This window comes from Lynx rufus, unplaced genomic scaffold (genome assembly GCF_022079265.1).
Source record: "Lynx rufus isolate CCGP_SWC_20201006 ecotype Redwood Valley unplaced genomic scaffold, mLynRuf1.p SCAF_17, whole genome shotgun sequence".
Taxonomy (NCBI): domain Eukaryota; kingdom Metazoa; phylum Chordata; class Mammalia; order Carnivora; family Felidae; genus Lynx; species Lynx rufus.
In genome coordinates, this window is record NW_025814831.1 from 14,915,325 (window position 1) to 14,931,545 (window position 16,221).

Here is a 16,221-nt window from a genome sequence, read left to right on the forward strand (position 1 = left end):
ATTTTCTAATATTTCTTCTTTGACCCATGAGTTATTTAGAAGTGTGTTGCTTAATTTCCAAATATCTGGGTGTGTTTTTTTTTTAAGACAAATCATTTATTTCTAATATTTTCACTGTGGTCAGAGAATCATATTCAACATGTTTCAATCTTTTTAAACTTATTGCTTTATGGTCCAACATATGATCTATCTTAGTGAACATACCATATGCACTTGAAAAGAATATGTATTCTACAGTTGTTGGGTATAGTGTAGATTCTATAAATGTCAATTAGGTCTAGGTAGTTGACAGTGTTTTTCAGATCTTCAGTCTTTACTGATGTTTGTTCTAGTTATTCTATTGATTGGTGAGAGACGAGTATTAAAATCACCAACCCATGATTGTGGAATTGTCTATTTCTCCCTCTAATTATGCCAGTTTTTTTATATACTTCGAAGCTCTGTTATTAAGTATAAGCATTTATAATTATCACATCTTACCGATATAGTAACCCTTTTATTTTTATGAAATGTCTCTATCTCTGGTAATACCCTTTACGTTCAAATTTACTTTATCTGATATTAATCTGTCACCAGAGGCTTTTTGTACTTAGCATTTGTGTGGTATCTTTTCCATTTACTTTTATCCTGTTTCTTTATGTATTTAAAGTGGATTAGTTGTGAACAGCATATCGTTGAGGTTTGTTTGATTGGTCTGGTTTTATTTTTGGTTAGGTCTGACAATCTACACTTTTGAACTGGATTGATTAGATCAATGATGTTCAAAAGAATTTCTGTAATGATGGAAATATTTTGTAAATATTTGTGCTGTTCAATATAGTAGTCTGATATGGTGGTGACTATTGAGCATTTGAGTGCCACTGAGGAACTACATTTTTAATGTTAATAATTTAAGTTGAAATATTACATGTGGGTAGTGGCTATCAGACAACACAGGTTGAGCCCATTTATATTAATGTCGTGATTTATGGGACTGGATTCAAGTCTACCATTTACTATTAGTTTTGTTTGTCCCCACTGGTTTTTGATCCTCCTTTCCCATCTTCTTTTGGATTAACTGAATATTTTTTAGAATTCCATTTTATCTCTTGACTTTTTAGCTCTATGCCTTGGCATTATTTTTAAGTGTTTACTCTAGGAAGTAGCTTTTCTTGGTCCTCTAAGAGTTACTATTGTACAACTTAGTGTAAGATATAGAAACCTTGCAACTGTACAGGTTCATATCCCACCCTCTTCCCAACGTTTACTGTGGTTGTTATTCAAATCACATCTCCATATGCTAAAACCTCACAATACAATTTTTTGCTTAAATAGCAATATACATTTTTATGCAAAAATTCAGATTTTATATTTATTCATTCTTACATTGGTCGAAATTGACGTCAGGAATTTATAGGCAAACAATAACTTATTTTCTACCTCCTAGCTGAACAAAAAATACACACAATGTGGCTTTATCGTTAGACAAGACTTGCAGTTTTTACATTTCTCACCAAGAGTGCAATATTGTCCTTGAACAAAATACCCAGATTACCAAGGAAACCATCTTTGGAGGAAGTGTTTAATAAGCATATTTTATTTAAATAAATCCTCTGTGCAGCTCACCAGCAGTGCCTTATTGGAAACATCAGTATTTCCATATCACAGTTCCCAAGAGGACTTTAAAGGCTCAAAATTCAGTGTCTCCTTTGGCGTGCTTCTCTCTTGATTCTACCCATCTCCATCTTCATACATTTTTTGGAGAATGGAGAATGTTCATCAGTCCCTCACCAGGATCTGTTTCAGTGTCACAGGAGGGCTTTTCTTTTTCTTTGTGTCCTTTCTCAGCTCGAGTCAAGTAGGCCCACTGCATGCTTTGTGCTTTTTTTATACAGAAGGTGAGGACTGTACAGTCTTGACTTTTTTTTGAAGCACCTTCCACAGAGATGGGTTTCAAGAGATTATTCACAGTCATGGAGTAACTCTTCTCATTTAGATTCTTTACCAAAAGATCAAATGGCCTCTCTGTGAAATGCACCCGCACATTCTCAGTGATGAGCTGGTGAACTCTGGTGACGTCTGTGAAAATCTACATTACCTTATCTGCCCGATCTCATCAGTCATTGCCGACTTTCACCGTATATCCCCTTGTAATGGGAGCAACCACGGCAGCTGGCTTTCCATTGTCAAGAAGTTCTGCTTTTCTCTGATTCCTACTGCATCATGTTCTTGGTTTCTTTCTCAATCTTGGATTTTTCAGTTGTAAGGGTAGCACGTACTCTTTTTCTAGTGGCCTTTTTCAGCAGTACCTTCACCTCTTCTAGATCTTTCTGAAGCTTCCAACTTCCATCTGCAATGGAGTGACCCTCGGTTTCTGCAATCAGCATTGATTTAAAGAAGCTTCCTGTCCTCTGGCTGGTATAGCGGGGCGGGGTGGGGGAGGGGGGAGAGTGGTCGGAATCTCTTTGGAAGCTGAAACTGTGGTCCCACAAGGCCAGTGCTGCAGCTGCACAGGGGAGAGAACGGAGGTGGGGGGGGGGGTGGGGGGAGATGCAGAGCGCACTCACCGGGTGCAGACCCACCTAGTGTGAGGCCCAGCCTGCCTCCTCAATGTAGATTTCTTAAGAGGAAAAAAAAGTCTTTTATATTTGTGCAGATATTTGCTCTTTTCTTTTTTTAATGTTTTTATTTTTAAGAGAGATTGGGAGGAGGGGAGGGGCAGGGAGACAGGGAGACACAGAATCCGAAGCAGGTTCCAGGTTCCGAGCTGTCAGCACAGAGCCCAAGGCGGGGCTCGAACTCTCCAATAGTGAGATCATGACCTGAGCCCAAGCCAGCCGCTTAACCGACTGAGCCACCCAGGCGCCCTGATATTTGTTCTTTCTGATGATTTTCCGTCACTCCTGAATACTTGAGCTTCTCTATGGTATGTTCTTCCTTCAGCCTGGAGAATGAACCATAGCATTTCTTGCAGTGCAGGTCTGCTAATTCTCTTAATTTTCTTTCATCTGATAATGTGGTTGTTTGTCTTCATTCCTGAAGGATATTTCCTCTGGATAGGATATACATTGCCGAGGTTACCTTTCCTTCTGCGCGTTGGAAACATTTCATGTTGTCTTCTGACCTCCTGTGCCTGAGGAGAGCTCGGCTGTCAGGTCACCGTTCCTGTTCCTGCTGGCTGCTTTCAAGATTTTGTCTTTGTTTGTCTTCACTAGTTTCAGTAGGAGGCACCCAGTGGGGTTTTCTGTTACCTTGTTGCTTATGCACTGAACTTCTTGAATCTGTACATTTGTGTCTCACCAAATTTTTAGCCATTATTGCTTTAAATAGCTTCTCTGCCCCATACTTCACCTCCTAGGATTCCAGCCCCATCGAAGTTAAACCGTTAGATGTTATCCCACAAGTGTCTAATTCCCACCCGCCCCGATTTTCAGCTTTTATTTATTTTTTTTGGTTCTTCAGATTGGGTAATTTCTGTCTTCAAGTTCCCTGACCCCTCTGTCATCTCCATTCTGCTTTTAAGCCCATCTACTGAAACTTTTAATTTCAGATAGTGAGAAAACAGAAAATGCACAGATTGGTTCATGCCCCCAGTTCCTGAAACCCTTGTAAATTCCTAAGTGGTCACGGCACTAGGAACATCTTATGTTCTAATGGGGTGGCTCTGGGTGGGTTCGTGGACTGGGGCTGGTCACCAGAAAGACCAAATTGTGATTAGAAACTTGGAACTTTCAGCACCGCACCCCCCCCCACCCCCGCCATTCTACAGGGTGGGGGAGTGGGGCTGGAAATGGAATTTATGATTGATCGTGCCTCTGTGAGGCAGCCTCCATAAAACCCCAATAGTCCTGGGTTTGGGGAGCTTCCAGGTTGGTGAACACATCACACAGGGAGGGTGATGCACCCAAACTGCACAGGGACAGGTACTCCTGCGCTCAGGACCCTTCCAGATCTCACCCTAGATACGGCTTCACCTGGCTGTGCACCTGTGTCCTTTATCATTCCTTTAACAAACTTGCAGGAAGTGTTCCCTTGAGCCCTGTGAGCTGCTCTAGAAAATTAATTAAACCTGAGGAAGGGTAATGGGAACCTCAGATTTATAACAGAGGACAGAGGAGCCAGAAGTACAGTTGACAACCTGGACTTGCACCTGGCATTGGAGGGGGGTGGGCAGCCTTGTGGGACTGAGCCCTGTCCCTGTGAGATCCGACGGCACATCCAGTAGACAGGGTCAGAATTTCAGCCGGAGGACCCCTGGCTGGCATCTCAGAATTGCTTGACATGGGAAACACCTGCACACATCTGCTGAGCACAAGTGTTTTGAGTGTGGTAGTCATGAGAGCGCACAGGGGGGAACCGCTCCCCTCCCCCCACTACACAGATATGATAGTTTCCAGTTCTAAAGTTTCCATCCAATTCTCTAAAAATGATCACTCTGCTGAGATTTGCTATCTTTTCATTCAACGTGTTTTTTTTGTTTTTTGTTTTTTGTTTTTTTTTTTACACTCCTGAACACAATTTTATTAGGTGTTTTAAAAATCTTTGACTACAATTTCTGGGTAGGTCTCCTTTGCCTGTCTTCTGAGAATGAGCCATGTGTTTTTATTATGTATTGATTTGGATCATACGCTAAGAATTGTTAACTGATATATAATTTATGATAAGCTGAAGAAACTCTGAATTCTGTTATGTTCCTCTGAAAATAATAATTATTCAGTTAACTTGGCTGAACTCAATTGCAAAATGTCTCCCCTTGCGATGGGAAATAGCTCAAGTTTTGGTTCAGTTATTTTAGCCTTGGCTGTGCATGAACAGTTCACTGGTCAGCCAGAGATTTGGTCAGCCAGATACACAGAATTTGGGAATCCTCTCTCTGGCTCTTTTCTGTTGTTTCCCTCTTCCTGCTCAGAGACTATGGTTGCTCCAAGCCCTGTACTCTGGGTCTTCCAGGCAGCAAGACTATAGATTTCCACTGGATGTTTACATGCCTTGCATGGTGCAGACTGAGAGCTGACCTCAGGCCCAAAGTGGTTAAAAAATAAATAAAAACAAACAGAAACAGGAAACTCACCTCGTGTGGTGCCTTTCTTCCAGTTGTTGACTCGCCATCAGTTTCTGCCTGCTTTCAGTCCCTTGAGCCGCTGGTTTTTAAAGACTTTTTTCCCCCCAGAGCTTATGTTGTTTACTTCTGAAAGAGGTGGTTCAACTGGAGATATTCGGCCCTGCCAAAAACCTGAAGTTATCTGTTTTCTCCCACAACATTTTTATTTTTGTTTTTTTTTTAGAGAGAGCACAAGTGGGGGAGAGGGGCAGAAGGAGAGAGCGAGGGCTTAAGCAGATTCCACGCTCAGCACGGAGCCTGACTCAGGGCTCAATCACAGGACCCTGTGATCATGACCTGAGCCGATATCAAGAATCGGACACTTAACTGACTGAGCCACCCAGGTACAACCACCCAGCCCAAAACATTTTTTTAATGAAATTTTCAAGCACACGCCAAAAGTATAAGAAATTTATAGTGGTAACCTAAATTGTACAATTAAAATTTCCTAGGCTTTATCATAACTGTATCCATAAATACACCGTATTTCTATGCATTTCAAAGTAAACTTCAGCCATTAGTACTTGCCCCTAAATCCTTCAGCCATAGGTATTATTAACTAGAATTCAGTTTAGTTTTTTTTAATGTAAAATTTATATACAATGAATGGATATCTGAACTGTGCATTCTCTGAGTTTCAAAAATCCATTTTAATGAGCTGTAACTTACAAGAAAAGTTACCAATTTGGTGTATAAATTCAAGGGGTTTTGTAAAATGTAACCAATGCCACAATCATGATAGAAGTATTTCTGTTGCTCCAAAAGTTCTGTCATGCAGCCAATCCTCTCTCCTCATTCCTGCACTCTTTTTCTAATATTTACTTATTTTTGAGAGAGAGCACATGCGTGCAAAGGGGGGAGGGGCGGGGGGGGCAGAAAGAGAAGGGGACTGAGGATCCAAAGCGGGCACAGTGCAGGCAGGGGAGAGCCCAATGCAGGGCTCCAACTCATGAACTGTGAAATCATGACCTGAGATGCAGTAGGGCACTTAACAGACTGAGACACCGAAGCGCCCTTCCTACTCTCATTTTTTTTTTTCAACGTTTTTTTTTTATTTATTTTTGGGACAGAGAGAGACAGAGCATGAACGGGGGAGGGGCAGAGAGAGAGGGAGACACAGAATCGGAAACAGGCTCCAGGCTCTGAGCCATCAGCCCAGAGCCTGACGCGGGGCTCGAACTCATGGACCGCGAGATCGTGACCTGGCTGAAGTCGGACGCTTAACCGACTGCGCCACCCAGGCGCCCCCCTACTCTCATTTTTAAGGCCACCCACTTCTGCTCTGAGTGGGAACCAGGGTTCCACTCCAAGAATAGGAATTAGCAGGAAGAGAGGCCATCCGTGGCCATACATGTCCGGGAGGACCAGAGAAGAAAATAATGGAAAAGTGGAGCCGGGGCTCAGGCTGGGGCACAAGTGTTCCCAGTCTATCTCTAGAAAGGTGTTGAGTGGCTCAATGAGACCACACAATCCATTCTCCTACCTAAAGGTGGATTCTACCAGTCCAAGCACAATTGATGATGCCCATCTCTTGAGCCTGTTATGGTATCAGAGGAGTTCAGGGGGCAGGAGCCCATACCTGTCAGAACCTGTTTCTTCATTTTAAAATGTACTTCCTCCATGGGTGAAGTGTCAACTCACCCTTGGGGTTCACATTAACATGGACTCCTCAGTGACACCCTCAGTCCACACAACAGGCAGCAGGCCACATGGATACAGTACTTTTAGGGCAGAAGTACACAGATCAGTTCTGTGGAGTTGTTTAGGGTGTTTGAGAGACTAGGTCCAGGGATGCAGATTTCCTTGTGAACAGAGTCCCCTTCCTGTGGAATCCAGAGGCCTGATGGTTACCCTGCTGCAGCCAAGACCCAAATCTACTTGTCTTCCAGAAATAACTTGCATTTAGTAGTTGAGAAGCAGTATTTGTCTGGGCACCTAGGTGGCCCAGTGGGTTACGCATCAGACTCTTGAGATTGTGCCCCCCCCCCCAACCCAGCGCTGAGCACAGAGCCTACTTAGGACTCCCACTTTCCTTCTCTCTCTGCCCCAACCCCGCTCGCATGCACACTCCCTCTCAAAATAAACATGAAAAAAACTCAGTATTTGTGGGAAAATGCTAATTTTCCCAAGGGCGTGGTTTTTGTTTTCTACACTTGAATTACCATCCTCTAAATGCTCCGGAGAGAGATCGCCAGTTCTCAGCACTTTTGAGAATAAGAATCATTATAACTTAGATATGTGGGGTTCTTGCCGGTGTTTAAGAGCACCGTCTCATTTGATTCTTAAAACAATCCCACGAGGCAGGAAGGGTAGGTATTAGCCCCCACTTAACAGATGAGAAAATGAAGACTTAAAGGCATCTCGTGACTTGCCTACGGTTTCATGGCGTGGAGGGAGCGGAGCTGGGATCAGACAGTTCTGAGTCCCGAGTGCCTTGGAGCTGAGTCCCCTCTCAGGCTTGTCAATCTCAAGCCATTACCCACGAAACCGTCTTCACTCAGGGTGGTAGAACTAGCAACCTGGGAAGGAATACATTTTATATTATAACCCTGAGCCCTGAAGAACAGAGATCTTCTACTATATTTAAAACTGCTAGTCATGACTCCCTAAATTGATTTCATGATTCACAAAAAGGTTGTGACTGACAGTATGAAAAACCACTGTTTCAGAAAACTCTGATTATAAAGATTTACTTATTTGTGCAGCCTTCAAGAGAAACGTAGACTTGAAAATTTCCTTTGTGGTTTACCTCGCTTTTAAGCAAAATCTGCACACTTGTACACACTACTTAAGGATGGGGGACATAGAAAGGTTCTCCAGGCACAATACTGACACTTCACCTGGAGATACTTGTTGCTCTGGAGTGGACTTCAGGCATCTTCCACTGGTCTTTGGAGAACTCCACACCTGCACCCTTCTCGCCAGGGGCTGTCCCCTAATCTGGAGTGCTTGAGTGAGGTGTGTCAGGTGACTTCTGCCAGAGCTATTGGGAAAGAAGTGTTTTCTTTTTTTAAATAACTACCTGGAAGTAATGGGGGATCCTGGAGTGGGGTGGGGGCAGAGGGTATTTCAGCCTCCAGGTGGATAAGGCTTACTTGAGAATGACGTTCATATTCCTGAAAGCAGATGTTCTGGACTTGGAGACAGACTGTTAACATTATGATCATCTGGCCCCAGCATTTGTTAGACACTGTTAAAGTCTCTTTCATCATTTAAGCTTAATGAACCTGGTTTCTGTAACTATAAAAGCATCGTATTCTTTCATAAATATACCGATAAATTATTGAATAGACTCTTAAATTTTCATGTCAATTACCTTAAGAAAACACAATCAGCATTCAGCTACCATGTTAATTTCCAAAGCACCTATGAACAAAGAGCTACCAGAGCATGCACAGTGGCATCATCTGTGTCCTCAGGGCCACAAAGGAACACATACTAGCTGTGACCTTGACTCTTTCACCCTATCAAATGAGGTTAGTATCACCTGCCCCACAGTGCGATGTATATAGTTACCTTTGATTGGTTATACCTGTAATAAATTCCCTATGGATGCCAATTTCTCCCTTGCCTTTCCCTTCTGAGTTTCTCTTTATGTGTATTAAAAAGACTAGTCTGGATGCCTTCCGGTTGTTAATAAATCCAAGTGGAACGCTCTGAAAGACTAGCTACAAAGGGAACAGGGTCCAGTGTCTTAGAATGATTAATGTTGGTTAGACGAGTTTTGGCGGGGCTTCTGGTAGGCCTAAGAGAACAGCGTGTACTTGAGATGCAGCAGTTGGATTCTGCTTTGAGATGGACTTGATCGGAACTCTGTACAGAATACAGGCTTTACTGTGACTTGCGTTGCTTTGGCCCCGTACCTGTTTGTGCCACCCTCGTTACTGCATGAGGCACCCTCCTTTCATATCCTGGGCTGACTCTTGCCCTCCTCCTCCCCCCCCCCCGGCGTTTTCTTTGCTGCCTTCTCTTTTGACACTTGGCATAGTCCTTTCTGCTCTGTGCTTTAGATCTAATCCGTGGAAACACCAGGTTTCAGTCAGAGAAGTTAACAGAACGTACTTAACATGGCAAAGTTTTCAGCCCTCAATGCTCTCACTTGAAAGGAACCAGTTCCACAGTCAGGTTCTTGTTCTAATTCAGTGGCTCAGCCCTGAATACTAATGCAGCGTTTCCTGGCTGGTTTTACACACCGATGGCTGGTTCTGTCACGCCAACTATGATTTATTACAGTGCATGAAAGCGTACTTGGTTTTGTAGTTACAATTACGTATCCCATAGATGAGGCCTGCTCCTTGGCTGGAGCTTGGGAACATCTGCCACGCTTACTGCCTGGGTTCAAATCCCAGCTTTGCCCCTTGCCAGCTGTGTGACTTTGGACCAATAATCGGTTTCCCCATCTGTAAAGTGGGGGTGGTAATAGTTCTGGGTTACTATGAAGATTCACCAATACAAATATAGCACAGTATTTGGCACACATAAGTGCTGGTCTAGGTTACCACTCGGGGACCAGCCCGCCTCCATGTTGGGTCCTGGTTGTGGGCACTGCCGCTCTTCTCCCAGGAACACATAGCTGCACATCACCCCTTCCCTGCTCTCTCTCATCTTCTTTGGATTCTGTATCTCCCTCTCTTTCAAAAACAAATACATTAAAAAAAAAGTAAAAATAAGAAATTGTAGTTTTGTTTATAGTACTTTGTCCTGGATATTGCTTGAAAAAAAGCAGGCTACTAAATTTGGAAAACTTGTCAAAAATTTTATAATGGTATCTAGGCATGTGTACTTATAGCACACTGTCAACAGAATTTTAGATTTAATCCTATACAACAGGCTATTTTAGTTTTGCCAGTTTGAGTTCCTGCAGACTTTTTTTTTTTATGCTGAAGACTTTTGCCACCATACTTTGTCATATCATTCATCAATTGTTACATTTTGTGAACGTAAATAAAGAATGCCTAATTTTTTGAGGTATCCATCAGTTAAAAGCAAGCATTTTCAAGGAATTCCCTTCCTTGAATTGTCAAGGAGTTACAGCTGATTTTTCAGTTATGAGAAACTAAAATGTCCTAAGATTTGAATCAAACACCCAGATCATCCAAAAACGGTTTCACACGGACTACTGTCATTTCCGTAGAGAGTAAACTTTTTATCTTATGTGGAAAAAAGTTGTGACAAAATCACATAGAAGATCCTTGTTTTCACATACTGAATCTGATGCAGAAACCATATTCATTGGAAGTCACAGAAGTTCTGTTAAGGATAACTACAGAACTTCTACACAAGAACCCAGGATAACAAAGCTGGGCTCCACTGCACTGCGGGACCTTATGGATGTCATTTAACAGAAGGATTAAATGTAAGGACGTGAGGATTAAATATAAAGCAAGCATAGGAGTGGAGGCAGGAAGAGCTCAGGAAACATCGGCTACTACATTATGTGGAAAAATGACAGCCTTCAAATACATGAACTTTAAAAAAAATTTTGTAATATTTTTGAGAGAGTGTATATGAACGGGGGAGGGGCAGAGAGGAGACACAGAATCTGAAGCAGGCTCCAGGCTGTGGGCACAGAGCCCAATGCGGGGCTCAAACTCACAAACGGTGAGATCGGGACCTGAGCCAAAGTCGGATGCTTAACCGACTGAGCCACCCAGGTGCCCCCCCCATCAGTGAACTGTAAGCCTGATTTATATCAACTATAGTTAAACGCAGGCAGCCTTTTCCAGAAGTGTGAGGACTTAAAAACCTTCTCCCTCCGTCACCCCATGAAAGCAGCTGGTGGAAGACCATTCTTTTCCTTCCTAAAGGAATACATCGGAGGTAAAGGGGACACGGAACCCTCCTGCCAAAATGGCAAGTGACTTCTCCTAAGTTGCTATGTGTAGGAACTATTTTCTGCCTCAAAATTTTTTTAGGTCTCTTTAAATGCTCAAGCATTCAGAATATTCTGTTGACATTCATCATCGGGAATCAAAATCTCGTTTAGACCTTTAGGCTACATCTCCACCTTTGTAAAAGGAGAAACCAAAATCAAGAGTCGGATGCTCAACTGAGCCACCCTGGTGCCCTGAGGAACTCTTTGATAAGTCAGTAAATCTATATTAGAAGTTTATGAAAAGACAGGAAGTTGCATTTTGACGTGGATGTTTGCCCTCAGCAGATATAGTCACCGGATAGTGTTGCCATGCGATCTGAAGGAGGTTGGGGGAGGTGGGGGAAAAGGATAAAGGCAGCAGGCAGCTACAGGCAGGCACTAGGGGTGAGGGTTGGTTCCTCGAGGCAGGGAGAAAGGACTGTTAAACCCTGACGTGCGTTTCCTCAAACATTAACAGGCATGTTTGATGCTTTTTTGTAGCACTGTGGGCAATTCGGTCAGTCCCATTTAAAAAAAGGAACAGATGGGATAGAACTTGTTTTTTGTGTTCCCATGTTGATTACTCTTGAGGCATTATTTTCCATGTGTGCCATCAACTGTGCCCAGAAAGCTCATGTTACTGACCCTATACTGGCCTGCCCTCCCTGAGCCCATGCTGACCAGGACAAGGGGCACAGGAGGCTGCTGTTAGCAGTCAGGCCTGGACACCCGGAGTGCATAACCGTTGACTATGGACTTCCCCTAATGCTACCTTGATGTACCTACCCACCTGTTCTATAGAACTTATTTCCATTGGGCTCTTCTGGGTCCCCATGGGGTGTGGAGGAATGTTACCTTAAGCATGGCCCATGAACCAGAAACATATACAGAACGAGATATATATATATATATATATATATATATATATATATATACACATATATATACATACACATATGTATACATATACACATATACGTATATACATATATACGTATATGTACATATACGTATATGTATATATATGTGTATATATACATACGTATACACACACACACAGAAAACGAGCATTTGGAAACTTTCATCAGAATCTGACATGCCATACCAGCTGGTTGTGCTCTGTAAGAGGATCTGTCTACAACACCCTGGGGGGGTAAAGGTTGCCCATCTCCTCAGACGCCATGTTACCTGGAAGCCTGAACCACCTGGCAGAAAAGAGGACTTGGATCCTGCCAGCCCCGGGTTCAAATACTGGTAAGAGCACTTTCTGGAAGTGTGACCTTGCACAAACACTTCACCTTTTTGAATGAGTCCCTTATCAGGAAAATGAGGATAATGCTAACGAATCAACTATGGCAGCCGCAGTAGCAATCCCTGGACAGTTCTCGCTCTGTGCGGGCACCAAGCATCTTCACATAGTAACTCCCCACTCTCAACCATCTGCAAGGAGGACTGACACCACTCCCATTTTACAGCTGAGGGGCCCAAGGCACAGAGAAGTTAAACAGCCTGGTGTAGGTCGCACAGCAAGTGGCAGGGCTGGGATTCAAACTTCGGCAGTCCCAGCTCTGAGCTCCCACACACCTTGCAGTTACGTGGAGCAGACGAGCGACGTGCCTGCGTGTCTGACTCCACACAGCGCCTCCTAGCAGGGGGCTGTGACCGCTGTCCATCTGCTGCCCTCTTGATGGGCTGAACCCACCCCGCACAGCCCAGACTGAATCCCGCTGTAGAACAGGCTGATTCTTCAGTCCTGGGGACACCGCTCCTGTTGACAGAGGCCTGCTCGGTGCTGCCCCCACCCCCACCCAGGATGGGACCACCATGCTGGTGAGAATCCTGGGGTACTTTGCCCATCCTTTTTTTTTTTTTTTTTGCTTGTAAGTTTTATTTAGGTAATCTGTACAACCAACATGGAACTTGAACTCATGACTCCAAGACCAAGAGCCCCACGCTCCTCTGAGCCAGCCAGGCGCCCCAGCCAGTCCTCTGGACACACAGACCGCCGGCCACCCACGCCGGGCCAGCCCCGGGTGCCTTCCCAATGCCTTCCGGCTCACGTGATGTAGGGTTTGCATGTTCTGGGAAGTAGAAGGCATGGTCAGAAAAGGGTTAAGCCTTCGTCTTCTTACCTGGGTAATGAACTGGTTAAACTAACCAATGGCTTCTCAACTTTTTAAAAAGCAGAACACGTGCACACACACACCCGTCGATAATATCCTTGACAGAATCCCACAATCTAAAATAGGTGAAGCAGAGCTGCTCTGACAGGACGAGGGCGGAGGCCCACAGCTGTCTTCTCTGTCAACGCACCCCCGCCCACCCTGCTGGCTCCTAAAGGTGAAAATCGTAGGCCTCTGAGGAACGGTCTGAAAAGCTATCTTCAAAAATCTTTCAAAATTAACATTCAACACGCTTCAAAGATGAAGGTGGTGACAAAATGAAATCAGCCTCATGTAGAAAAAAAATAAAAGAGGGTCTACATCTTAGGAGAACTTGATTTCTAAGTATGAAGGACATAGGAACATAAAGCAGAGAGAGACCCTCAGAGCTGTGACCCAAACCAGCTATGTGATGGGGGGCGTGGTGTGGAGGGGGTGGTCATCCTGAACCTTTCTGGGCCTCAGTTTCCTCACTTGTGAATCAAAGGCACCAAGTTAGGTCATCTTTCAGGGTTTCTTCCAAGTACAATACTTGTACTTTTGTATGGCTGTGTGTGTCTTTTCTGGAATTTTGTGGGGATCAAAGAGACACCGCTCCACTCAGAGGAATGGGCGAGGCAAGGGCAGGTGGCAAGGGGCAGCGCGACCCGCCCGTGCGCAGAGAGGGGGCCGGCACAGCACCGGGAGCAGGACAAGCCCTGTGAGGCTGCGGGCAGACGAGAGGCAGCAGGACCCAGGCGTCTCAACAGCTGCCGCCCCAACCTCCGCCAACCACGGACACCCGCAGACGCACATCCGGCAGCCCTGAGACACACAGCTGCGGGCTGGGTAATAAGCGGACAATCACATTCCTCCCCTGACAAGTTGCGTTTGAATCCAGAGCGCCTTTCCCGATGGAGCGCGACACAGAGTCCATCTTCAGAAGAGCTGGCACCACCGTGAGATCCCACATCGCTCGGAGGATGGTTTTACGTGTATTCTCTTAACGCTGTCCAGTTTTCATTCCAAAGTTTAGAAGAGTTTTTTTTTTTTTTTAGTGACACTGTTAATGACCATTAAAAGTATAACCAGCATCCATGTTCACAGGAGTGACTTGCAGTTTTGTAGGGGTGTAGATAAAACTTAAGGGTGAACGTCCAGTACAAACGACATCTAATATTCGGGGCTTGATGCCTTAAACCTAAATTCCACAGTACTTTAAGATTCTCAGGAGGGAACCCACATATTCCCGTGTGTATCTGGTGCTTTGGTATAAGGAATATTCCAAATCCATGGCCGATCTGGGGGGCAGGGCAGAAAAAACATATTACATATGTATAACACTTATTTGAACAGGATTAAAAAAATTCACTTACCTGGTAGGATAAAACCACCCATGTGCTGGAGTCTACGAACTGTTAAAAAGCTTTTCTGAACCAACCCCAGACAATAGTCCATTTCAGGCAAAGGCTGTCGGTAAAGGTTTGTGCTAAGACCCAGGCAAGTGAATGTGGAAACAGGCAAGCAGAAGCCAGGAGGTACATTCCGGCTTGTCACTTACACTGACAAGTGACCTCACCTCCCTCTGCCCCAGAGTCCTTATCTGTGCCTACACCGTGGGACTGTCACGAGAGTTAAAGGAGATAAAGCCATGTAGTGTCCAGCAGAGAAAGAACCTTAACAAGGGCAGTTATTATTTTCTCCTTTTATGAAGCTGGAGAAACCAACAGTAACAGATGGCATGGTCATGGTCACATATAACCAAGGGGCTCATTTTCACATCCGTGAAATGGTTTCGTTCTGCTCCTTAGGTTAGGAACTGATGAGGCAGGAGGGTCTCTGTAATGACTGCAGGGCAATGTTGAAGAAGACAACACCCCTTGATACGACACGATGGAAAGAACCCTGAAGACCTATGTTCAAATTTGGCCTCAGGTTCCTCGTCTGTGAAATGGGAATTAGCTGCACAAGCAACCTCCCAGGATTACTGTGAAACATAAATGAGAGAACACCTGTAGAAGTTCCTGACATGTTGCAGGTGCTCCAAAATGCAAACTTTCCCCCCTTTAACTGAGGTTTCAGAAATTGAAAAAATCTGAACAAATCACTTCTACCATGCTTCACTGCTGCTAGAATCAAACCAATTCAAAAGAACCATATATGCCTAGGGTGTAAATACGCTGCGAGGGTGAAAAATAAATCCCCATGGAATCTCCCCGCCGAGTCTCAAATACACAACTCCAGAAGGTTGAGTGCTTACAGGGAACCAACCACTCGGCAGGTGAGCTGAAACTACCATCCACACGAGCAGCTGCTCAGCCCTGCCAGCCCGCTCTTAGGGGAAGCTCTCCCTTCCTCCCGAACAGAGAGGTAACACGGTAGCTCAGAGGATGGCCTGGCAAACAATGCGAGGCTCTCCTCACAGTTCAGTGTCGAATCACCTGTGGAATAACTGCAGAGCCAGCAGGCGCACAGCAGCACCCAGCAGGACGTGCAGGTAAAGGATGCCAAAGATGGCAACAAGCCATCAGGACTCTGTTCTCCAATTTGACCTTGAGAGAGTGTGAAAGCCCGAAACCACACACAGTTAAACCAGCTTGTTAGAAAGCCAGAAGCCCGGCCCGTGTGGAACTGTGTTGCAAGCTCGCTTCCTAAGAGGTGAGGGTTTGGCAGGGCTGGAGTCCCGGGAAGATGCTGCTGGAGACTCCCCGCAGCTACACCGGCCTCAACAGGGCACCAACTCTCTCCCACTGGGAGCACCTCTTCTGCGGCTACACTTCGCCCGTCTTTTCTGCAAACTGCTCTATTGGTAACATGGGCTCTACTTCATCCCCAAGGCAGAGCACCCCAGGATCCTTGCTGTAAGAGCGGCTATTAGATTCACCACCGATGCAGGGTTTGTGATGCACACATCTGCCAGTCAGCCAGTAACTTCGAGATCACCATTGCATTTCCTCCTCTCCCTGTTGGCCAACAATGATCGAATAAGGTGACCGTGCTACTGGCAAATCTCTGGACACTCTGCTTTGTAAATGAGCAAATGTCTGTATCTGTGAGCTGATCACCTGCCATGCTGGCTGTCTCTCTGCTTGGTCTTTTTGCCCATTATTCCTGGAAATCAGTGTTAATACTTGTGGGCTTAGAGG

General features: G+C 44.8%; 1 protein-coding gene and 1 pseudogene across 2 annotated transcripts in view; both read right to left on the minus strand.

Annotated features, from left to right (window-relative positions):
- Positions 1 to 1,726: 1,726 nt before the first annotated feature.
- Positions 1,727 to 6,231, minus strand: LOC124512241 (calcyclin-binding protein-like; annotated as a pseudogene).
- Positions 6,232 to 12,793: 6,562 nt separating this feature from the next.
- The window catches only part of TDP1 (tyrosyl-DNA phosphodiesterase 1), a 92,590-nt gene continuing 89,162 nt past the window's right edge, over positions 12,794 to 16,221 (minus strand). For both annotated transcript variants that reach the window (XM_047080236.1, XM_047080235.1), the window contains exon 16: positions 12,794 to 14,376. In XM_047080236.1, the coding sequence (XP_046936192.1) occupies positions 14,303 to 14,376 (74 nt within the window). In that variant the 3' untranslated portion in view covers positions 12,794 to 14,302. The remainder of the gene's footprint in view (positions 14,377 to 16,221) is intronic.